This window comes from Pseudorca crassidens, chromosome 2 (genome assembly GCF_039906515.1).
Source record: "Pseudorca crassidens isolate mPseCra1 chromosome 2, mPseCra1.hap1, whole genome shotgun sequence".
Classification (NCBI taxonomy): domain Eukaryota; kingdom Metazoa; phylum Chordata; class Mammalia; order Artiodactyla; family Delphinidae; genus Pseudorca; species Pseudorca crassidens.
The window spans coordinates 179,965,590-179,991,957 of record NC_090297.1 but is presented as its reverse complement, the minus strand read 5'-3'; the positions used below and the strand labels follow the sequence as shown (position 1 = coordinate 179,991,957).

General features: G+C 36.0%; 1 protein-coding gene across 25 annotated transcripts in view; it reads left to right on the top strand.

Moving 5' to 3' along the window:
• The window catches only part of KCNT2 (potassium sodium-activated channel subfamily T member 2), a 372,254-nt gene that overhangs the window by 250,831 nt on the left and 95,055 nt on the right, over positions 1–26,368 (top strand). For 22 of the 25 annotated variants that reach the window (XR_010941497.1, XM_067729796.1, XM_067729784.1 and 19 more), the window contains 4 exons: positions 11,598–11,766; positions 13,146–13,375; positions 20,586–20,799; positions 23,197–23,302. Coding sequence is in view for 24 of the 25 variants with exons in the window: in XM_067729796.1 (XP_067585897.1) it covers positions 11,598–11,766; positions 13,146–13,375; positions 20,586–20,799; positions 23,197–23,302 (719 nt within the window). In the remaining variant the exon portion in view is untranslated. The remainder of the gene's footprint in view (positions 1–11,597; positions 11,767–13,145; positions 13,376–20,585; positions 20,800–23,196; positions 23,303–26,368) is intronic. The other 3 variants (XM_067729787.1, XM_067729785.1, XM_067729790.1) reach the window with 1 other exon arrangement.

Sequence of the window (26,368 nt, the reverse complement as noted above, 5' to 3'; positions counted from 1 at the left end):
AAGATAACATCATAGAAATCTTGAGGATTTCAGATTTTAAAAAAAGAGAAAGAGATAGAATATGTAGGAAAAATAATTCACAGTACACGAAATCAATCTTAAAGAGGTAATATCTGATTTGGTGGGAATTCCAGAAAGGATGGAGAGAATAGAATGCAAGAAATTATAACAGAAGAAGGGAGATTTAAATCTTTAAATAGACCGGGTTTCTTGCTTGTGAATGACAATGAATGAAAGAGAACCACACCTAGAGACATAACACTGCCAAATTATAAAGCAGTAATGATGAAGAAGAATTCTCTTAAAGTTGTAGAAAGGAAGAGAAATCTCAATATTGACTAGGATTCTTAACTTTAGGCAAGGATATTCATTGAGCTAGTCTGATTATAAAGAGGTGTATGGAGGAATATAGATAACTCATAGAACAGGAAAGTTAGCCTTTATTTAGGCTCAACATGCACGAACAGTTCCCACTACCCCACCTCACAGCTAACCCAATAAGGAACTTTGACCTCTGAACATCCTGGGAGCCAGCTACCTCTGCAGCCAGACATCTCAACAATATAGATGCCCCCTCGCCTGCCTGTTTCCTCATTTAGCTCACTTCCAGAATAAACTCTCGCATTTGTGTCCAATTGGTAGAACCTAGGTCACATGTCTGTACCATAGCTAAAACCAAAGATTTCTAAAAGCTATGGTCAAGATAGGAAAAGCCAGACAAGTCTCAACAAGAGACTGGACTAGATTAAAAGCAACATATACAATGGGATGTGGCAAAGGAAGTTTCTGTTTTCTCTCCCAACTGGAAAAAGAAAAGGTGGTCATAAACTCCAAGAAAATGAAAAAGAAACTATAATAAATCAAATTAAAATGTGCCATAATACTGAACAATAGGTTGTCAGTAAGTAAGGAATTTTTTTTTTTTTTTGTATTCTCTCTTGAATTGCTCAGGGAATACAGAGAAGTTCATATAATTATAGCATTCCACTGAACTCTTAAATGAACTATGTTGCAATAATCCGAATAATGTAATCACTGAACTCAGGTTTTCTGTACTTTTTTTTTCCAGCTTTATTATAATTGACATGTAACGTATAAGTTTGAGATGTACAACGGGTTCTCCACTTTTATCTGAAGCCATTGACTTATTTATAGCCAGGGAACAAAATACAGATATTTGCATTTTCAACAATGTAAAAAGGTACAGCAAATGATATTTTAGAGAAAAGTAGGGAGGAGATGTAGAAGGGAGAGTAGCTAATATCCTCAGCCTACAAAATGGAAAATCAAGAGACCTGTATCTATAGTCACTGCTACTCTATACTTACAGCCCTGTGGGGAATCTGTTGTGAGATAATTATTTTCTCTCACACCTCAGAGATGGTGGTCAATAGAAAATGCCTACAATGACATAGTAATAAAATTTGATAACACATTTTTATTGAGATACCTCAAAACTCTTTAAATGAAGCCCAGAATCTGGAAGCATTTTTTTTTTTTTGGTCAATTTAAGTTATGAATGAAGTCCCATGCTAAAAATAGCACTGAATAGAGTTAAAATATTGTTATGGTTTGGTCATTCATTCATTCATCCCACGATAACAATCACATGCATTCATACAGTGTAAGGCACTGTGTTAGGAGTTCGGGAAATACAAAAATGAAAACGTTCCATTCTGGTCACAAAAACTAAAAAAACCACAAGGCAGAACACAATGTAAATATGGCTTATGTATGTTTGCAATGTGTTATAAGTTTCCCCTAGTAGATTTATTTTATTAATGTAGTTTCTTTTAGCTATGGTAAGATTAGTTTGCATACCTTGAGAATAAACCAAATGACAACATGGACAGCCAGTGAAGAAACTTGCCAGTTACACATAATTTTAAAAGAGCAAAAAACATACTCAAAATGATAAAATGTGAATAACAACAATAGGAGCTTATGAAACTCCTATATCCCTAAATATTAATATTTATAGAATACAACTTTCCCGAAGACTTCACTATGATGTTCTCAACTAAAGTGACAGATACAGCAGAGCAATGCAAATGCACAAGAGCACGGAGCACTCGACCATAAGCTAAGCGTATGGTACTTATTCATAAGCAAGCAGGCTGTGTTCTGAGAGAGAGAGGGGGAAGGTACACCTTCGCTATGGATTTTTATTAACGCTAAAGGAGAACAGTTTAAAATCAGTGGGATACGACTTATTTAATAATGGAATTAAAGAGCTGAGAATTCAGTGTCATTATGAGAGATGAATTTATTTTTCACCTGACAGTTTAAGAAGCAGGTGAAAAGTCTTCACAGAATTTTAGGATTTGTGTGTGTGATAATTAGGTGGCTTCTTGAGTTGAGTGAGTACTTCAGAAAACCACACTAGAATTTTTGAAGAACAAACTTTAAGGGTAGTGAGTTTGGGCCACTTTCATGTGCAATCAGCCTTTCAGATTTAACGGTGGAGCTTTATTTCATTTCTCTTTGAAGTCTCTTTCAAAAGGGTGTTCACTGTTTATGTTCACTATTAAGAATGCTTGAAAGTTGTATAGCATTTCTGTACTCTCCTCACTTTCACAGCAATTTTTCTTATCCTGAGAATGGCAAACAGCTTTCTGGTTCCATCTAGTGGCTGAAAATTGATTATCATCCTCCACATGGTTTTAATGTTAGGACTCAGGTTTTTATTTTGATGTCTGATACCATAAAAAGCTGGGGAAAGTTCAGCTTAATCTTGAGTTTTATTACTTAATCTTGAGTTTTATTACCTCCTCTACTTAGAGTTCTTGACTACTTTTCTTTCTAGGTAAGATAATCCAATTTGTGTGTCAGATCGATCCCCAGACCAGCAAGAATAAACATTCATCCAAAGTTCTGTGTTAGCTTTCTCTTTTGTAGCCTCACCTGTAGTGGAAGTTTCCGTCTACTCTAATATGCCTTTCCATTCCATAAATTACAATTATGTTTTCAATGACACAGGCTACAATTTGTCAAAATCATTTCTTTTACTTGCAGTGTTCACTGTAGATTCCTGACATTAATAGTAAAGGGAATTGGAATACCATTTAAATATCTTAATTTTTAAATAAAGTAAAAGCTTGGGACAATTGTGAATTAATGTAATTCATGTATGTTTTCAGAGAGGCTCCTGTAAAGAATATAAACAATTATCTGGAACCAAGCTGACATTAAATTGGTGAACTACTAGAGTATGGAATTAAATAAAATATGTTAATTTCAGTTATATTAAAACCTTTGGGTCACTTGTTTTAGACTTTTTACATCTACTTTCAATCTAGTATAATGAGGTAATAAATAGATTTTCTTATGTTTAAAATAAAACATCATAAGGAAATTTTATCTTATGTAACTCTGCAAGTATAAATTTAAATGACACCTTTTCCTAAGGCAAAGATTTCCTCCAGTTATATGTAAAGCCTTTTATTACATTTTGAAGAATGGATTTTATACCAAAGATACCTTGTGACAATATGTTCTTTATTCCCATTGATGTGAAAATAATTTAGTTTGGTAATAAAAATAAATATATAAAAGCAACTAATTTGGCAATCTGTGTCAATTTTGGTGAATGTGAAACTAACCATTTTTTGTATATTTAAATGCCTTATTTAGGATTGAAGAGAACAAAATGTACTAGCAAAACTAAATCCAATAATTACGATGCAGAGGTGTTTAAAATGACAGATATAATATTGTAGAAGAGATGGATTTGCACTAATAATTTCATTGTACAATCTTGAAGGCAGTAATGCCTGCCTACACTTCTTGAGTTTACCTTTAGTTTGGTGGCATCTTTAAATACACAAAGAAAATATGAAAGTAAAATTCAAATTTTACCTTCTAAAAGTTATTAGTTTGAGTTTTACAAAAACATACATCTTCATAAAAATAGGGCATTGTCCATCAAATAAGCTTGTATGCTGTTTTTAAAAAAATGCAAACCACATTACTGAGCAGGGTCATTCAGTACATTCCTGAAATAGGAACAGAGAGTGCAGTATAATAAGACTTCAAGGTATTGTATCTGGAACAGGAAATTCCAGTTAGATTCTTATTTTCTCCTTTTGGGAAAATTTGATGTGGGGGAATTTTTTTTTTTTTTTTTTTTTGCGGTACGCGGGCCTCTCACTGTTGTGGCCTCTCCCGTTGCGGAGCACAGGCTCCGGACGCGCAGGCTCAGCGGCCATGGCTCACGGGTCCAGCCGCTCCGCGGCATGTGGGATCTTCCTGGACCGGGGCACGAACCCGTGTCCCCTGCATCGGCAGGGGGACTATCAACCACAGCGCCACCAGGGAAGCCCTGATGTAGGGAAATTTTGAAAACCAAAACCATGTCAGATTCTTTTACTGCATTCAGAGGCCTGTATGAAGCACGTTTCTGCAAATTGCAGACCCAAGCACTTATTAGCTGACAGTCCTGTTCCAACTGGTTGGTCGTGTTGAAGCACAGGAGACTGTATGGGAGTTAATTTGCTCTCCGGCAATAAAAACCCATTTGCCTTGAAAGTGTAATCGTGGGTTAACAAGGGATGTTCAACTTGCATTTGAAAGAAAAATAAAATCAGTTGTCAAATTTAATTTATGCACCATTGAAAAGTTAACTGGAGCAAATGATATTTCTAACTTGGGAACAATAAACAGGATAGAACGAACATACCTTTTCTTAAATTTTTATTTTATTTTTATTTATTTATTTTTTTTAAAGTGAAAGCAAGTTTATTTAGAGACAGAATTCCATAGACAGAATGTGGTCCATCTCAGAGAGTGAAAGAGGCCCTGAAATATGGGGTGGTTGGTTCTTTATGGGCTGGGTAATTTCATAGGCTCATTAGTGGGAGAATTATTACAACTATTTTGGGGAAGGGGCAGAGATTTCCAGGAATTGGGTCACTGCCCACTGTTTGGCCTTTTATGGTCATGAGAGGGACTTTTCATGTTGTCCCAGGATTGGTGACCATAACCTAAAACCAAGGAGGAAAAAGAGTCAACTATCCCATTTTCTAATCTCCCCACCTTTCTGTAGAAAGAGAAGATCAGAGAGGGAACCAGTAGTGCAGCAGTGTTTTTGCACCTACCCCCAGCCTCATGAAGTGAAGTCCAAAAAATGACCTAATACTCGTGGAGTATCTGCAGGAAGTGGGAACTAGCAATTCGTTCCCTAGTTGGACATCTGCGTATGTAGTTTTCTGTGATTATTTGAACATGAAGAAAAAAGAATTAGAGAGAGAGAGGTGGCAGAACCTTCCCTCCCATGCTTGGGTTTCCAGCAGCACAGCTGATGGCTTAAAAAGATTTGCACTCTCTCTCTGTGGTACCCCATCTAAGGGTTCTGCCTACAAGGTGAGGAAACCCAAGCAGACATAGGGTGGATGGGATGTGTTGCTGGGTAGTAGGTGAGATAGAGTGAAAGAGAGTTTCTTGCTTCCCAGTGATGGTGCCCAGAGGCCCACCCCTCATACCCCACAAAGTATGTTCACATGTCTCTACAAGACACCTTCACAGAGGCCATTGCTGACCAGTTAGAGTCACTTCTAAGCATCAGCATTCCAGGGAGAATTAGCCTGACCTGGGAAGATTGGAGTTTCAAATCAGATGGGATTGGGTTTTTTAATAACTGAACATGATTTGAAAGAAGTGGAATCTGCCCAAGACATTATTATTATAGGACAGGGATGGAAATTTGACAGAGCATGGCTGAAGGCTACAAGGTCGTGAAGATTTTAACATGGAAGTTGTAATTTACTTCAACGGACATTTGTTTGTTTGTTTGTTTTCTCATAAACAATTCTCTATCACCTGTCCTTACACTTTCCTTTTTTTTTTTTCCAAATATTTTTCTCACTAAGACCTTTGTTAAGGGTTTAAAATGCAGACAAGAGCAGGCACAAGCTTCTTTTCCTTCTAAGCTGCCCACTGACATTTTTCTAAGGCTCTCATGACTATGGTATTGGATGCATGGATTTCACAGCATTACCCTTTATTCAGGGCAAATAGAGATCTAAAGAGATTCAAGTACTGAGCATACACGTTCATTCTGTACTTCCTTTACTTTCTTAGTAGAATATTTTCTTTTCATATTCCTCTTCTTCCTTCTTTCCTTTTCTACTAACACCTTTACAAACAGCTGGAGCAGCCATTATTTTGAAAATAAAGGTGTACCTAAACCTGCCTAGGAAGAATTGATTACTATTTAATTACCAGTCAATATGGTAGAGCAGCCTCGAAAGTGTATGAAATAGACTACGGGCTATCCTACTTTACAGGTTGGGGTTTACTTCGAGGTTAACAGGAATTAAATGCACAAGCCAACTATTTTCCCTAAATGTTCATTTGATTAGTGTAAACACATAGTAAGTCTTTTTAAAAGGGCTTTTCACGGAGCTTTCCATTCTTTGCTTTTTTAGCCTTAATATCTTTTGTGTTGTTTACTGCTGCTGAGGTTAAGTTCATTTCATATCCATTTATGATTACGAAACTCAGTGAAGGTCCTCCTCGCATTCTAACAGCAAATTCATCATGGGGAAAGTAATTGGTGAGACCTAAAACATGATTCTGGTGAAGGAGAAAGGAATTATATGATTAGAAAAGCAGAACATTTAGTAACTGAGCATGAAGAACATTGTTAGGTTATTCTTTGTTCACTTAACAAAACATTTATTAAGCAGTTACTCTGTGTCAGAACAGATGTCTTGTCTCAGAGATACAGTGGTAAACAGGACATGATCCCTTTCCTCATGGGGCCTATTTCACAGGGAAGCAAGACATTAAGGATTAGTTAATACAATTTAGTGTTATAATATCATGAAGGAAGTACACCACCGCACAGCTGAGAGAGTAATGCCTGAGCTGTGGGTCCAGGAACGAGGAAGGCGTAGGAGGAAGAAAGAACAGCATTGTGAGAAGACCAAGATAAGAGAGTCTCTTCTTCAGGGGAAATTAAAGACTGCTCATGGCTGGAGAACTCAAGAGAAACGACACAGGAATGATATTTGAAATTTGGAAGACAGGCATGGCATAGGTCAGGAGGGCTTTGTAATGATGGTAAGAAAGTTCACCTTTTTCAAATGGAAGGAGGAAGCCCTTTAACTATTTTCAGCAGGAGAGTGACATGAAGTGATTTGAGATTTTGAAATTCACTCCTAATGTAGCACCAATCAACACAGGAAGCAAGGAAGCTAGGAGATGGGTTAGCACAGTTTTTAGGAGTGTAAGAGTGGATGGTGGAGAAATAGGTAAGTGCTACTTACGAGCTACTTAAGTGGTAGAACTAAAGAATTCTCTTGTATAAAATATTTGGAAATATATTATTTATTTATATGATACATTTCCTCTCATTCAAAAATAATCTTGAATTAAGTCTCCCCAGATACGTAAAGTGGGAAAAGACAAAGGAAAATTCAGGTAGAATGGTAAGTTGAAGACAAATCAGAAGTTTTTTATTTTGTTTTTGTTTTTTTACAAATCTACAGGCTATAAAATGCCTTCTATTATTAATAAGGGTAAAAGGAAAATTTGGCTCTCACATTCTAGTATCCTGAAGAAAAGTAATAGAACAGCTACACATTCACACTAAATATTGGAGTTACTCAGAACTGAAACTTCGGAGTAAGGGGCAGTGTTTGTAGCCAGACTGCCTGGGTTGAATTCTTTGGTCTGTCCATGCTGGCAAGACCAAAGACTTGAAACCATTGAGCCTCAGTTTCTTTATCTGTGTGATGGGCATAATACTAGCATGCATCTCACAGATTGTCAGAAGAATTAAATGCTGTCATTAAACAAACATTTTTTGAATATTCACTGTATTCTAGAAGATGTTCTATTTACTGGAGATCCCACAGAGATCAGGATAGACAATGGACTGAGAAGTTCTGGTGCTTACATTCTGCTGCAGGATGAGTGAGAGATGGTGGAAGAAATAGACAAGTAATAAACATACAAATGAAGATTGTCAATATCACAAGGCTGTCAATTTCACCCAAATTTATTAATCATCCCAATAATCATATCAAAGGTATTCTTTTTGAAGTAAACCAGCTGATTTTAAGTTCGTATGGAAAAATGAAGAGACAAGAATAGCAAGAAAATTTTTGAAGGAGAATAATAACGAGAGGGATTATCCTGATGTATTTTGAAACAATTTTATAGCTACAATAGTCGACCTAGTTAGTGTTAGGTAATGGGTAGAGGCAAGTCAATTTGACCGACTAGAAAGTTGAGATCGAGGCCCGTAGGCAACAGGAATTTGGTGTTTGATAGGGGAGTTATTTTAAACCAGGGTGTGAAAAGATGGACTATTCAATAAATTGAAAAACTGGGTAGCTTTTTGGAAAAAAATTGTTGATACATTCCTCATAGTAAGAGGGGAAAATATTACTTTCTGCCTAAATAAAATGTTAGTCTCAAAATGTTGGTAAGCAGGGAGGCCTTGTATAGGGCAGCCTGTAATGCTGCCTTGAAAGGTAGCAGTGAAAAATATAACAACAAAAAGCTTAAAATCCTTACTACTAGCCCTGGTTTGTGTTTTCACTTTGGTGATGCATTTTAGTTTTTATTTGTTAGAAAATATTTCAGCTATTCAAAGGTATAAGAATATTATTATGAGCATCCATGAACCTAGCATTCCAAATTTAGAAAAAATAAACATTCCACATGTTTGTGAAGCCCACATATACTATCTCTGATTTATGTGTCTTCTTCCCTAGGACCTGGTTAACTAAATGAGCCACCTAGAGCTACTTAATCCTTTTAACATTTCATATTTGAGATTTCCCCATGGTGCTTTATAAGCATTAGTACTTACATTTTCACTTTTATCTGTATGGATATTTATTCATTTAATTTTCATATTTCTGATGGCCATGGGCACTTAAGGTGTTTATTTTTATTTTTCTCTTCTATCAGCAGATACTTTCAGGTCCACTTGCAGAACACACCCAGGATCTCACCTGGTCCAAGCCATCATCTTCTTGCTAAATCATTGCAATAAACTCCTCACTGCTCATTGCTGCTGCTTCAGTCTATTCTCAGGACAATGACCAGAGGGATTTTTGCAAAGTATAAGTCAGAATCTTTTGCAAATTTTCCCTATAAAGGTCAAAGTAGTAAGATTTTAGAAATCCCTTCATGACCTGTCTCCCTGCCAGTTACTTCTCTGGCCTCCTTTTCTCCTCCTTCCTCAACCTCAGCCAAACTGGCTTCCTTGCTTCTCCTCAGCCATACCAGGCATCCCCCTGCCTCAGGGAAGCACTTGCTGCTGCTTCTGCCAGAAACAGTCTTCTCCCCTGTGACTATCTCTAATCCACTAATCTCTCATCCATTTCAAGATTTTTACTTAAATGGCATTCTCTCAGCGAGGTCTTCCTCAGTCATACTATTTATACTCCAATCCACCCCTGAAAATGATTTCCCTCTCTGCTTTATTTTTCCCCCCACCACTTATCACTTCCAACACATAATTTGCTGTATTGTCAGTTTTCCTCCACTAAAGGATTCAAGAAAGAAAGTAGGTCTGCCCTTTTTGTCAACTGTCATCGCCTAGAAATCTAGAACTTTTCTTGCCGCCTCCCACGTGCTCAATAAATATTTCATTAGGAATTAATAAGTGAGACTTGGACATACCCATTAGTAGTAGATGGAGTTGCTCATTTCCAACATTTCTCAAGTAATTAACATGAAGTGAAAGCAAAAAGAATTATATATTTACAATTAGCTGAATTTAGAGATTCATTAAAGATGTTTGGTAAAAAGGTGCCAGTATAAAATAGCATGGAACCAGCAAGTGATTTAAGGAAATTCATCAGAGCTGTCCTTGTCTGACCCCGTCCTTCTCTGTTTCCTTCCAAGTTACCATATTGTATTTCCATTTCAGCTGCTGGAATTAGATTTGTGATTCTCTTGAATAGCTTTTAGTGCCCTTATGTGACAATTATTTGACCCCATGAGGCCTTTTGGATGACAAACAAACCCTGATGAATTACTGGCACCTTCTCTTACATTTTCAGCCCTTTAAACGAATTCTATCTTTGCCAAGTACTATCTTGCCAAGTAGCAAGATTTGTTACCTAGCAAAAATAGTTTTATTTCTGTTGGCCAAAGGAAGAGTTTTCTCCACCAAGAACAATCATTCTTAGGAAGTAGTAGTTAGGTGTAGCCATATATAGTCAATAGTCAAATGTGTTTTGTTTTATTTTCCTAGTTTCAAAAATATGTTAACATTACAGAAGAAAGGGTGAAGATTTTAAGAGCAATATTGTTCATATTGTGACTAGGAATGTTGAAAGTGGCTCCCGAATTCAGCAATGAGGAAGATATAACAGCAAAATAATAATGGATGCTAACATTTACTGAAGATTACTGTGTTCCCAACATCTGCTAAATGATTTACTTGATTTACTGCATTTTCTCCAACCCAGTGAGACTGATAATGTTTTTTACAGAAGTAAAGTATCACAGAGAAGTTAAATAACTCACCCAACATTGCAGAGTTAGGGTTCACATCAGGCAGTCAGACTCCAAGGCTCAGACTCTTAACCCTTAAACATCCTTAAGAAGGAATGAAGTGCAAGTGAAACATACCTGGAAAATATATGGGTTTTTAAAAATTTATTGACACTTTGAAAATGTTTATAAATGTTTTATAATGTTTTCAGACAAAACTCAGAGTTTAAAATATGATAAATATGACTTGTCTGCTTTAATCCATCCAGAAGCTACAGAGGTTATGATGAAATATTTTGATTTTTATAAATTCATCTCTTTTCTTCTAGAAGGTTCATTTGTTGTACTTACAGAGTTCATAAACTTTATTCACCAAAAGTAAATGGAATTTATTGTACAAAATGGGAAAAATCATTATTGTATATTCACAATAAATTTTGTCATAAGTTGAGTTTTTAATAAATTTCCAAACTCACTGCGTAGAATATTCTAGAATAAAAAGGAAACTGCACTTTCTGTGATAAACTTATATTCTTTTAAAAAATACTTCTGGTAATCTCTTTTGGAGATCCTTACTTTTATCACAAAGAAGTATCTTTTCTTAACTGATACACAATTGGAAGAAATCCATTGCTATGATATGGATAGAAATTAAGAGTATGCTTTCTATAAAATCAAACTGATAATTTGAGATGTATGTATTCATAATTTTAAATACAAAGCAAAGTCAGTTACATACAGGAGCCAAGCAGGTATCATAAAGGGGATGAAGTGGGCTGTATTACTGAGACTATAAGACAAGTATTATATATAGGTCATGCATGACATGATATACCTAAACAAAGACTAAAAATCAGATGCTATAGCTCACTGGTTCATGATCACAATAAATGCTTTTATTAACTGGATTGTGAAAACCTTCTACTTTTTAAAAATTTGCCATCTCTCAAGCTTCTATGTTGTGTTAGTTTCGAAATTTTTATAGCAACTCTTTGTAAATCGTGTCATCATTTTGAGCACCACACAGATAACTTCTTTGAACTGTGCTTGTCCATTCTTACAGTTGGAAAACTCCAGATTATGTATGACAAGGACTTTTTTGAACCACATTCACTGTTTGTCTCTCTCTGTGTGTATGTGTGTATGCTTTTGTTGCAGAGAAGGCCAGCAATCGCCAGAACAATGGCAGAAGATGTACGGCAGATGCTCTGGGAATGAAGTGTACCACATCGTTTTGGAAGAAAGTACATTTTTTGCTGAATATGAAGGAAAGAGCTTCACCTATGCTTCTTTCCATGCACACAAAAAGTATGTTTCTGCTTCCAGAGTGGAATTAAAATATTAATCAGTCATACCTTTAAACACAGTTTTCCATTATATAACCCATATTGGTGCTCATAAGTTGCAATTATTCTTGAATTTTTGACATAATTATTGAGACATTTGAATTCTGGCCTTTGGTATGGTCTCTACGAGTTAAGATTCTTGGGTGTATCATATAACTTAGTAAGAATATTGACTTTAGTATCTTTTAATTTAACTTTAAAAATATTTTAATCCTGTAAAAATTCACATGAAAATGAATCTCCTTTATAAATCTAAATTTTAAAGTGGTGATTAAAAATTTAAACAAAGTAAAAATAACATTTATAAAAGCTAGACATTTTTTTAAAACTTGCTTTGTCCAGAAAAATAAGTTAAAAAATAAATGATAGTACCTTCCAATTCAAACATAGATCATTATTATTTTTGTTCTTTTTGAGAGAAATTCTTTACTTAAGAAATAAAAAGTATGTCTAACATGAAAATAATATATTATTAGTATTATAAAATATTAATATAACATTTTTAAGATTTGTAATAATCTAGTATATTCCAGTAATCTAATATCTAAAGTATTCTACTTTAATTCCCAACATGATTCTGTTTATATACTTTTTTTATATTTAAAAAATATTTTTAAGTTTGATTTATTTGTAACACTATAAGACATATTGAGATAAAAATATTCAGAAGGTTTTGTGTTTGGAACATAACCTGAAAAAGTATATAAGAAATTTTAAGTAACACCTGTTACATTTAGTGGTTATTATTTCTCCTAATTAAGTTGTGTACCTATTCAATGCTATTTAATTTTTTTTTCTAAATTTTTTTCTAAAATTCAAGACAGAACAAAAATAAATTTAGGGACCCTAATTCTTTCTCTTGTGACCTTGAGTAAGTTTCTTCCTCTCCCCTAAGCCAATGGCTGTCAAACTTTTTTGACCAAAGTAAGAAATACTGTTTTATCTTTTTTGACCAAATTAAGGTATACATTTTATGGTAAGACCCAGTACACACACACAAAATTTACAATAAAACTCTTACCCTTACTAAATGATATGTAGATAATATTTCTATTATCTTTTATTCCATTCTTTTTTATTAAAAACCATATATAGTCTTAATTAACTAAATTGATTTCACAACACACTAAGGACATAGTTGTTTTTTTTTTTTTCCTTTAAAAACAAGAGCCTTGAACTTTTAGGATCTTTTCAAGCTTTCAAATGTTCTTATTTGAGGTTTTAATTTTTCTCTGCCTTATAATAGTTTAATTATTTTCTTACATATGTGAACTTTAAAAAAAAAAAAACTAATTGCTGAATTTAACCCTTAAACTCTTTTATTTTTTTTTTTAAATTAAGGTTTGGTGTCTGCTTGATTGGTATTAGGAGGGAGGATAATAAAAACATTTTGCTGAATCCAGGTCCTCGATATATTATGAGTGCTACAGATATATGTTTCTATATTAATATTACCAAAGAAGAGAATTCAGCATTTAAAAACCACGACCATCAGAAAAAAAGCAATGTATCAAGGTCATTTTATCATGGACCATCTAGATTACCTGTACATAGCATAATTGCCAGCATGGGTAAGTATAAATACATTTGGAAATATCATTAGTCTCTGTCTTTGAAAAGAATAATAAATATACTTTAATTTTTCTTAAAATTCCAAAGCCAAATTTAAAACATACTTGTGTGTATTACAAACTTGGTATAGCTAAGTATTACAGAACAAAATTTCAAATCTGTTAAATTGGTAAGAAATTAAGCTAATTCAAAACGTCTAACGATGATTTCATATATCTGATTAGTATATAAGCACCTGACACTTCTATATTTCTTTGTCAGTTCTCTATTCAGTTATCAGTAGTGGTTCTTTCAAATACTCTCCATTTTTCTCAAAACTCTCCTATCCATCTAATTCTCATCATAGAACTTGGCTTCTGTGACACAGAAATTAAAAAAAAAAAGATTCAGACAAATAAGAATTTCCTTTAAATTTTGCCACCAAACCACCTACACACCTATAAGCATTTAGTTTCTATCACAAGGAAAATGAGTTTCTTCTTTTAACTTCTAATATTTTAGTATAAATGCATTCACTTATGCCATGGACCCTTCTCCATTTCCCCCTTAGGAACTTCAGTCTTTTATTCATCCTCATTACCTAAATTTTTTTTTTTTTTTTCAAATTCCCTGGTTCATTCTCTCCTCCCTCCCTCTGTCTCTCTCTCTGACTTCACCTCTCTACACACACACACACACACAACACACTTCTGGACCTCATGTTACGACATCATTTTCACAGATAAATTCCTCTAAAGAGCTGTCTGCAGTTGACAGCTTGAAATCTTATTGTTCCCTCATGTCTCTACCAGTTTAGTCTGAAATCTGCAATCATTATATTACTGAAACTCCTCTGGCAAGGCCACCACTCTCCTCTTTGTCACTAAATCCAGTGGACATCTTCGCATCTTCCAGTGGACATCTTAAAATGCTCTAGTGCTTTTCCTCTGCATCCTGTACATTCATTTTCCCTAAATAGTCACATCTGATCTCAGAGATTCAACTGTCCTCCATAAATTGATGCTTCCCTTACCTAAATCATTACCTTAAACCTCTCTTCACAACAATATATTCAACTGTCCGTGGGTTATTTCTATCTGAGTGCCTACAGGAAAAACCGACGCGGCATATTCAAATTGAACTAATCTTCCCCCCTCATTCAAAACCATTTCCACCTCCTTTTTTTTTTTTGCTAAAAACAAATGGGACATCATCATCCTCTGATTGGTAATGCCACAAGTCTGACTTTTACGATTCCTCTCTTATACTTCGTAATTCACTGAATTCTACTAAATCTGACCATTAAGTAGCCCCTAATGTCATTCATTTCTGTGTCCATTCTCAGTGCTATCAGTGTGGTCAGTCTGAACCTCCCTCATCCTTTCTCTCCACTGCAGCATCATCCCCCCAATCTTTTCTGCACGCCTCCGGCCTTGCTGCCCTACACTGTCCTCCACCTTGCAACCAGAGTAATAATGTTTACATAATGTTATAGTCATTTTCCTGCGTTAATCTTTTTAATTGCTTCCTATGAGCCATTGGAAAAAAAGTCTAAATTTTATAACATGGCTTATAATTGGATGATCAAAACCTCTTTTTTACATGAGGTAATCCCAGTTTTCCCAGGACAGTACCGGTTTATATACATTTTCCTGGTGTCATTATTAACAGAACTCTACTTTAACTCTCAGGAATATCTTAATTTAGAAGATAAATTACACTGTCACTTTACTTAAAGTTTTTTTTTTAATGATTCTTTCTTATATTTTTAGTCCCACTTACCATCCCTTCAATTGCTTTCTTAAGTCCCAATCATACTAAATTTCTTTCAGTCTTCACTAATGGTTTTTCATCATCTCTTCAATTGCTCTCCTAAGCCCCCATCATATTAATTCATTTCAATCTTCCCTAATGGTTTTTTCACCAGTGAACCTTAATGCTTTGTTTCTTCGGACGGCATTTACTCCTCAGCCCCCAACTTTGCCTATGTAACTACTTCTAATCCTTTGCATCTCAGTCCCAATATCACCCCCTCTGAGGCATATTTCCTGGTCCTGCTTGGACTTTGTTAAGTAAATCTGATTGTCATTGATATAACATGATTATTTCTCTTCCATAGCAGTTCTATTCATTTCTTTCACATATTCAAGAATTACTTATTGAGTACCTAGTGTGTGCCAGGAACTCTTATAAGTATTTGTGATTAGAGAACAAGCAGACAGAGATCCCTAGCTCCCAGAGCTAACATTCTATCATGGGGAAGACTTGCAATAAATAACATATATAAAAAAATTAAAAGTAAATTATTTAGTAGGTTAGAAGGTGATGAGTAATAAGATAAAAGAGAGAAGAAAACAGAGCTAGTAAAAGTGCGTATGAATTTTGGGAGAACTGGATTTTTGAGTGGATTGTAGGCCTCATGGAAAAGGTGACATTTGAGAAAATACTTGAAGAAAAATGAGGGAATTATCCCTGTGGTTGTCTGAAAGAAGAACATTCCTTCAGGGATAATAGCCAGTACAAAGGCCCTAAAGTAGGAGTAGGAGCCTGACAGATGTGCTCCAGGAACAGTAAAGAGGCCCTCGTATACAATGGAATATTACTCAGCCATAAAATGGAACAAAATTGGGTCATATGTAGAGACGTGGATGGACCTAGAGAGTGTCATACAGAGTGAAGTAAGTCAGAAAGAGAAAAACAGATATCGTATATTATCGCATACATGTGGAATCTAGAAAAATGATGCAGATGATCTTATTTGCAAAGCAGAAACAGAGACACAGACGTAGAGAACAAACGTATGGATACCAAGGGGGAAGGGGGGGTGGTGGGAAGAATTGGGAGATTGGGATTGACATATATACACTATTGATACTATGTATAAAACAGATAACTAATGAGAACCTACTGTATAGCACAGGGAACTCTATTCAGTGCTCTGTAGTGACCTAAGTGGGAAGGAAGTCTAAAAAATAGGAGATATATGTATACGTACAGCTGATTCACTTTGCTGTACAGCAGAAACTAACACACATTGTAAAGCAACTATACACCAATAAAAATTAATTTGAAAACATAGAAGAGGGCTTCGTGACTCAAACATGATGATTTGATGGTAAGAGTACAGGAGATGAGAGGGAAAAGGTAAAAAGAGGTCAGATCATGTTGGGCTTTTTAAGTCAATGTAAGAGTTGTAGCTTCCACTCTGAGTGAAGTGGGAGTCACGATAAAGTTCTAAGCAGAGGAACAGCGTGATCTCACCTGTGCTGAACTCCGTTTTAACACAATCACTTTGGCTGCTGTTGAGAATAGATGCTTTAGGTCAAGGATCCAGTGTATTTTCAAGTGGCATTGGTAAAAAAGAAAAAAAAATTCTGTGTATACTGTGAAGGTAGAGGAACCAGGATTTGCTGCTGAATGGGAAGTGAACTGTAAGAAAAAGAGAAGTGTAAAGAACTCAAGGTTTTTCATATAAGCAGCAGGAAAAAGGGAATGGCCATCAATGAGGGTGGGGGAGTAAAGGTTTAGTGGGAGCCAGGGAAGATACAGAGTTCAGTTTGGGACACAGTGAATTTCAAATATCTGTTAGACATTGAGAGGAAGATGTCAAACAAGAGATTAGGGGCTTCCCTGGTGGCACAGTGGTTGAGAGTCCGCCTGCCGATGCAGAGGACACGGGCTCGTGCCCCGGTCCGGGAGGATCCCATGTGCCGCGGAACGGCTGGGCCCGTGAGCCATGGCCTCTGAGCCTGCGCATCCAGAGCCTGTGCTCCGCAACGGGAGAGGCCACAACAGTGACAGGCCCGCGTACCGCAAAAAAAAAAAAAAAAAAGAGGTAAGAGTCTAGAGTTCAGGAGAGAGGTGTATGCTGAAAAAGTAAATTTTGGATTCCTGAGCTTATGTATTATATTTAAAGCCATGAGACTGAACAAGATCATTGAGAAAACGATTGTGGGAAGAAAAGGGATAAAGACAAAGGACCAAATCCTGCAGCACGTCAATATTAATATCAGGATGATGGGAAGAAACCAGCAAAGGAGACAAAGAAGGAGCTACTACAAGGTAGCAGGGAAACCAGATGAGTGTCCTGTCCTGGGATCCAAATGAATCAAGTGTATGCAGAGGGTGGAGTTACCAGCCATGTCTGATGCTGCTAGTAGGTCAAATAACATGAGAACTGGCCATTGAATTTAGCAAAACAGTGTTCTTTGCCTTGATAACAGCCCTTTCAATGACGTGGTAGTGGAGAATGCCAGGTCAGAGGGGTTTATGACAGAATGGCAGAAGACAATGTAGAGAAACTAGGTCTAGACGACTCTGAAAAAGTTGTGCTGAAAAAGAGTGCAAAGAAAAGACTTGGTGGCAATGGTAGATGTGCAAGAAAGTGAGAAGGGCAAGTTAATCAGGAGTATAGGTAAGAGAATGAGTACAGTGATGGACCATGGAACTTAACTTAGGTAAGGAAGTGAAAAGACATCTGTTGGTTGAAGGAGACTGAAAAGCTAGTGAATTTAATAGATTATAGTTCCAGTGGGAATCAAAAAGGAGGGAGCTGGCAAGAGAAGAGGTGACAATAAGTATCAAAGAATGAGATGCCAGAAATAGAGCTTATGTGTCAATAGTAATCATAAATCATAAATCAATAGTAATTATAAAATCTAGGGTATGACCGTGAAAGTGAATGGCTAAGAAATGATGGGAGAAAAGGCCATTAGTGGAGTATAGTCTATAAAAAAGCATGGAATCACTATGTGTACACCTGAAACTAATATAAAACTAATATAATGTTGTTAGCAGTACTTCAATTAAAAAAAAAAAAACACTACATGGGATGACAGACACAGGAGTGAACAAAGAATATAGTGAAAGATACTGGGTACAGAGCTGCGGTATTATAGGTGATGAAAGGAAAATGGTCTGAAAGAGGCAGTGAGAACATTGAGGGTATCTCCCCACTTCCAAAACACAGACATCTCTTTAGGTGTTACAGCCTTCAGAACTGCAGGGAAAGATGTCAGAGAAGAGCCAGGTTTTGTTAGGGGAAGGAAGGATTCAAAGAAGAGCTTGTTTCTGTAACTGTGACTGCTTTCTAAAATTGTGTCTTCCCTCTGCTAAATTCTGACTTTCTCTTGGTCATATCCCCCAAGCCCAGCTTGGTGACAGATATCAGTGTTGGCAGAATTGTCAGGGAGAGACCACATTTCCTGTGTTGGTCAGGAAGATGGTGAAGAGGTAACTGGAGGTGATGTGGAGACATATTTGGGAGGGGGTGGAATTCAGAGAACATGGTTCCTTAGGAAGCAGGTGGGGACTTATCCCCACCGCAAGAGTAGGGCTTAGTTTTACATAAATGGAGGTATGTCTGTTTCATTCCAAATGTAAATGAGGGGAAAAAAAAATGTCTGGTGAAACTCTCATGTTCATTTGCTTGAAGAAGTTGAAGGATTTCTTCTGCCGTAACTTCTCTTTTCTCTTTGAATTAGACGACGTGGTCATCTGTAGGGGATAAACGTCATAAATATGGATTTGGATTAATAGTATTAAGATGCAAATCATATCATATGGCTTTATTTCGATAAATCAACCTTATAAAATTTCATGTTTGATCAGATCCAGTCACCTGATTAGTGGAAAAGTCAATCTCAGTTTTTCTAAGATCCCCATCTCACCTCTAAGATAGATTGAATTATAAATTAATCCTTATTTATGGTGCTAAAACAGTGGCCAAGTGTACAGCTTCTGATGCCAACCGCCTTTGTCTCTGCTCAGATACTGGAATTGCTGACTGCTGGTCATCACGTCCTTTCCTCAGTCACAGCAGCTCTAGACATATTCTTACAGGCCCCTCGCAGGAGTATTCCCTGTTGACTGTAGACACACCAGCCCACCCCTCCCTCTAATCTGAGTGTTGTGTATAGTATATGAAGAGGTACTAGCCTCTAAAACCTGACCTCCCACATTTCAATGTTGAGGAATACCCAGATATTCTCCCCAGTCTCTTGTTTCTATCAACTTTCACACTCAGAAACATTGAGATGCCAAAACCCATGAGGTTTTTTTCCCCCCCTTTACAAACTTAGGCTGTTATAGTGAAGAAGGTGGCAAGGTCAGACAGAAGTCTGAAGGAAGTGGAGAGTGTTTTAATAGTTGCTTCGAAGAATGAGACGAAATGAGGACTAAGGGCTTTCAGAAGGATGACCGGCTATCCATAAAAGCATACATGAAGTGAGTTATCGTAAAATATGGAGGCAGTTATCCGTTAGATTGGATTATTTCTACCAGAAGGGGAGAGACATCCACTTTCCATATACTGATGTTTAGACTAGTTTTTAAATGTTAATTTAAAATCTCAAAGGAAGTTGTTTCTTCCGCTTACTATTCCTTGAGTATCCCAAGAATTCAAAAGCCTTAAGCTATTTAGATTCGCTCTTCTTATTGCCCCAAGGTATTTCCGTGGCTCCTGTGCTCGTGATTTTCTTTTAGGTCAAAAAAATCAAATGTCATGATTTCAGAGTAGCCCTTGTCATCGCCTAGTGAAAAGCTCATCCCTCCTCCCGCTTCCCATCCCCACTATTCCGTATCACATAATTCTGTTTTATTTTCTGCATGGTATTTGGCGTTATCAGGAATTACTTTTTTCACTTCTCTGTCCACTTGATTATCTTAAAGATAAATCCGTATGTGTAGAAACCTTGTCTGCCTTGTTCCTTGCATACCTCAAGTGCCTAGACTAGTGCTTGCCACACAGAGTACTTAATAAATATTTGCTGAATAAACATAAACATTAATGGTTCTAATGTAAAAAAGCGGTTATAAATCAGTAAGAGAAAGATAAAAAAATGGGGGAAAAAGATATAATGAGAAACCCACAAAATGCAAATGGCAAATATTTTTCATTAATTTTAAATAAATATAAATGGAAACAAGGTATTTTTTTAACTGAAATTTCTAAGTATTTCAGGATTTCACAAATCTTATGTTTCATACTATAGAGCTGGTTGCAGCAAATACACTTTTGCACAAATACAGAAATTGTTTTTATCCATGCGGGCAAAAATACCCATATTAAAAAGAAATAAATAACCTTTGAGATTAAAGGATAAACAGTATATCATATATTTCCTGGTTATTCTGGCTGTATTTCATCTCACTTTGATCATTAAATGATTGACAGGTCCTATAGGTTAGGCGGCAAATGCTTTGATGGATTTTCATGTCTCATTGTTCCAGGAACTGTGGCCATAGACTTGCAAGACACAAGCTGTAGGTCAGCAAGTGGCCCTACCCTGTCTCTTCCTTCAGAAGGAAACAAAGAAGTCAGAAGACCCAGCATTGCTCCCGTTTTAGAGGTTGCAGATACGTCATCACTTCAAACATGCGATCTTCTAAGTGATCAATCAGAAGATGAAACTACACCAGATGAAGAAATGTCCTCAAATGTGGAGTATGTTTGTAAGATTTACTGGGATTTGTGCTTGCCAAGAAAAACTAATATCCTTCCCTTCTGGACATCCTAGAATCAATCCTACATGCTTCTACCAAAACACCCTTCCTATTAGCCAGTATCTCTCTTGATGATAAAGTAACCTAAGTCCTCAAATTTCTGGCTTCAACAGCTATTGACAGCCTCATTTTTCTCTATATTATCCTTTATCCTTAAAGAAAAAAATAGGTAAATCAGCATTTCCATGATATAACCTATATTATATTTTACATATTTTTCTTTAAGGATACAGTTTGTATTTTCATAATTACATGATTTTGTTGAATTATAATGTACCTTCTACCTCTAATTTATTTTTTCACTTCCATATTGAAGTTCAATCAATTATTCAATGACATGTAATGCAGCTTCTTCCATTAAGCTTCTCTTATTTCAGCATTCAGCAATCATTTTTAGTCAGGATACATCAATAATATTTTGAATGAATGAATAAAGGAAGTACTAGTTCTCTTTACTAAGATTCCATAACAGATAGTATCAATGTTTAAGCTATTAATCACATTTTAGCCTACAGTAGAGGTTGTTTACTTGTCGTATATTATGTTGGCATTTCTTTTTTTTTTTTTTTTTTTTTTGCGGTACACGGGTCTCTCACTGTTGTGGCCTCCCCCGTTGCGGAGCACAGGCTCCGGACGCGCAGGCTCAGCGGCCGTGGCTCACGGGTCCAGCCGCTCCGCGGCATGTGGGATCTTCCCGGACGGGGGCACGAACCCGTGTCCCCTGCATCGGCAGGTGGACTCTCAACCACTGCACTACCAGTGAAGCCCTGTTGGCATTTCATGAGGAAAGCACAGTGTTCAACAGTCTTGACAGTGGAGTCTGAAGGAATTTGTGTCCCATGGCAGTTCTACCTTATACTGGTTGTGTGCCAGTGACTTTGATTAAATCTTCTGACCCACGATGCTTTATCTGTAAATAGTGTTCATATGAAGATTAATTGAGGTAATAGAGTAATGTGCTTAGGACAATGGTTTGTGCAGAGTAAGCATTCAATGAGTATTAAATACTATTTGGTGTAGTATTGGTCGTAGTGGCAAAGGTAACATCATTCAAACACTTCTAATATTTTTCATATAATAGAAGTTCAATCAATGTTGAACTGAACTAAAATGAACTGAAATATAATTGAAACTTAGAAAAAGCCTTCTGTTATTCCTTCACACTTTTAAATATTTATTACAAGAAACTTACCCACAGAAGACAAGTCCACTCTCCAAGAAATTAATAATACTCAAATAGATTTATGAAATATTTGACAGGAAGAAGAAGAGATTTGACCACCAGTATATTTCTAGAAATGGTGTTGTGTGGTGTGATACAAATTCTTTCTTTACGTGTACTGAAAAAACTGAGGTGGAATTTTTTTTTATATCTAGAAAAATGAAAAAGATGTTGAAGTAATAGTGGGAGACTATCAACTTCTAAATTTGCAAAATGTTCTCCATTTTACCGTCCTAGCTAATGATGTCTGGAATAACTAGATTTGAAAGTTCTTGGTTTGAAAGATAAATTTTCTTTATCAAAAAAGAGCTTTCATATTGGATAAAATAACTTTCCCTCTACTAAATTTTCTTTTATTTCTTAATTTTCATTTGTGCTGCTACTTTTTGATAGTTTCATTTTGAAAATTTTACAACCATAATGTGACTATATTTATAAAGTCAGCAAATAAACTGAGCATCTTTGATAATATTTAAGCGTGATTCCAGCAAAAACTCTGGCTTTTGTGTGGGTCTAATGGAATAATTTACTCAATCTAAAATGATTTACTCTTTTTTGGTTATGCATCCATGACTGATGAATAGTGATAGAGTGAATCATAATAATGCATTTTGCTTTAATGTATTTTGTAAAGATTAACATTACTATTTTCTAAAATGTGTCTAAATCTTTTAAACTGAGGATTGGCAAACTTTTTCTGGAAAGAACCAGCTAGTAAATATTTCCAGCTTTATGGACCATGTGGTCTTTGCCCCAACTACTCAACTCTGTTTCTGAAGCATGAAAGCTTCATAAAATGAGTGAGCATGACAGTGTTCTGACAAAACTCACTTCTGGACACTGAAGTTTAAATTTCATATAATTTCACGAGCTGAAATATTATTCTTCTTTTGACTTGTTTTTCCAACCATTTAAAAATATTAAAACTACTTTAGTTCACAAAACCATGTGATGAGCCAGATTAGGTCCATGGGCCCTGTTCTAAACTATGTCCGTATCAAAATAAAGAATTACTGCATCTAACTTTATCAAAGTAGAGGAACATGGCTATAACTTGATTGTCTGACTTTGCCTGCCTTAATTCAAAGCAATTCAGTATTTCCTATTGTTTTACAGATATGCTAAAGGCTACCCACCTTACTCTCCATATATAGGAAGTTCACCCACTTTTTGTCATCTCCTTCATGAAAAAGTGCCATTTTGCTGCTTAAGACTAGACAAGGTAAGCACTTACTGCTGTTATTTTCTGTAAAACTAAAATGATGGCATTGTGTAATTACATGTATTTAAATAATTTTGTATAGTCATTTGACTGAAATATGTTAAAAGAATATTATCTTTCAAATGTAAATGTAATACATAAAGTGGTGAATTTTACTTTCTTAACTGCACTAAAGGTTATCCAAGTGCTTTACCCTCTACTAATGTAGCCAATGAGTTGGTCAGTCATTGTTTCAAAGAGAAAAACAAAGATGCCAGAGCCTCAAACCAGAGTCTCCCCAGATCATTTTGGCCAGATGCGCTCTATTTATTTTACTAGACATTTTTGCCTCAAATCTCAAAGTGGAATCGCTTGACATGGTGAAATTAGCTAGTCATAATTCATTATTGAATTATTAGACTGGAAGTGTCTTGCTTAATGTCCCCTTTCTTAAAGATTTTATAGTAGTTCTTGGTTCCTGCCTTGATATTCAGGAGAAACCATCCGAAACAGAAAGATTCCAAGAAAGCAGGAATCTTTCTCTTTCACAGTATGGCCATTGGACATGACCTGGGTAAGAATATGTTTTCATGATGAGTCAGAGAGCAGATAAAGAGAAGACTCTCAAACCCCCAATCTCTCAGAAATTAAAACGTGCCACTAATTCTAACCAGGAATTTCTTCTTTTATTCTATATTTTGGAGTTAGCTGGAGTTAAAATCCCAGCTCTCTGCTTCCAGGCTCAGCCAGTTGGGCAAATAACATTATCATTAAACTTCAGTTTCCATATCTCCAAAATGCTTGTAATTTTAATATGAACCTTATAGGGTTCTTGTGAAGATGATATAAATTCGTGCATGGAGAAAGCTTTTCACAGTGCCAGGAACGTAATAAATGTATAGGCACTTAATACATTTTGTTAATATTTTTACTACTATTAGTTTTTCCATGTGATAAACATTATGAATCTTGGCTGTAGCTGTCACTCTTGAGGAAGATTAGCAGATCATTAGAAAATTTCTGCCTCTATCTTCCTAAAGATTTTTTGTGAACCCTTACCCCTGCTCCCAGATGTTCATCTGGGTCCATTAAGGTGGACAGTTCCGTCTCTCGATGCCTTATTTTTTGTCAGTCCTTGTTTTGCTTTCCTGCTTCACAGCATTTCTAGCACTGGCTCGCTCTGCATCTTTGGTAACCTTGATGCATCTTAAGCTTCAGAGCCCTTCTCCTGTATTGGCCCCTTCCAAGAACCTGTGACTGGTTTTTTATGTATGACTTTTGTGTTTTTTTCCTTAAAGAGGATTTCCAAAATAATATCATGTTCTCTGAGCCTTTTATTTAAAATGCCACATCTGGTGGCATTTTACTTTTTAACACACAAAGATGAAAGTAATGTTGGGAAACCAAAGAGTCAAAATGATTCCACAGATTCCCAAGAAGGGAACCTGATACAGGAAAAGTTAAGCTTTCAGAGATGAGGCTTGCTGGAGGAGAAACAGTCTTTTAAAGCCAAAAGACAAGTTGTCTCTTCACCAAAGTAAAAAAGCGATGTTTCCGAGTATTGTTGATTGGCCGATAACATCCGGGGTTATCCATTCTTTAGGTGGCGTTAGTCTGGCTGGAGGTGGTGGTCTGCTCTGTAAATGAGTGCCCATTTTGCGATTAGCAGATGGGGTTATGCAGCCAATCCTACTGTGTCCATGAAGTCTGTGAGCAGGTATTTTGTTGCCCAGTCCGTTTTGCATTAGTATCAGCAGGCTCCTTTTGGTCAAGGTTTATCAATACTAAATTCCCTGTTTTGTCCTTGTTCTATTTCTTTTTTTTTCTTACTAGTTGAGCTACTTCTAAATCTTCTAAATTAGTTCTTTTACCTCATTTGATCTCATAAAAATGAAGTTCTTAATAATCTCAGCCTCAGCCTGTCATCCTCTCCTTCCACAATCTCTTTGTAAGTGACCTAATTTCATGTGGCTTCAGATCCTGTCTATAGTACTAATTCTCCAATCATACTTCCAGTGAAGACTGCCTGTCCTTCTCCTTTACCACTCCCCATTTCTCCATTCTTTCTTATGCCTTAATCCTTCCTGCTGGATTGATCTTCCTACTTCCATGATTAGAAATCTACTTTTAGAAATTCTACTAATGAGGTCCTGTTAGTGGTAAACTCTTTCAATTTCACTTTCCCTAGATGTGTCCTTATTTTGTCCTCCTTCTTGAAGAATAGTTTTGCTGGGTGTCCAATTCCAGGCTCTGAATTTTCTTTTTCTTTTAGCCTGTTAGGATTCTATTTACTACTTTCTGTGCTCCACACTGCTGATGAGAGGTCGGCCATCGTTCTAATTTGCGTTTCTGGTAGTTAAAGCTCTCTTTTCTCTCTGGCTGCTTTTAAGATCTTCTTCTTGTCTTGGCTGTTCTGCACTATGACAATGTGTATGACACTGGATTTCTCTTTATTTATTTGGATTAGGATTCATTGGGTTTCCAGAACCTGAGGATTTGGATATTTCATTAATTCTAGAAAATCCTCAGTCAATATTTATGTGAATAGTGCTTCTTGCTGATTCTTGCATCTCTTTTTCAGGTATTCTTTTTAAATGTGTATTAGACATTCTCACACTATCTTCCAAGTATCTTAATTTTTCCATACTACTTTCTCTTTTCTTTCTGTATTCTGAGTAATTACTTCAACTCAATCATGCAGTTGATCCCTTCAGATGCATCAAATGGGCAATTTAAATCATCTTTTGAGCTTCTGTTTTTAATTGTTATATTTTTAGTTCCAGAATAGAGTATATGCAATTTCTTTAAACATCTAAGTGAATATTTTAAATACCCTCTTGTTCTTTGCTCTTGCTTTGAATGTTCTCTTTTATTTCTTTAAACATAGTAAACACGCTCATTTTCTATTCTGAATCTTATAACAGTGAAATCTGTAATCTTTGTGATTCTAATTCTGGTGTTTATTGCTTCTGCTGACTCAAAGTACCTTGTTCCCAACAATGTTCTGTAACTTTTTATTAAAGGATAAAGGCAGAGAACATTCCAGAGTTGATGATGAATCCACAGAGAATCAACAAATCTCAACCC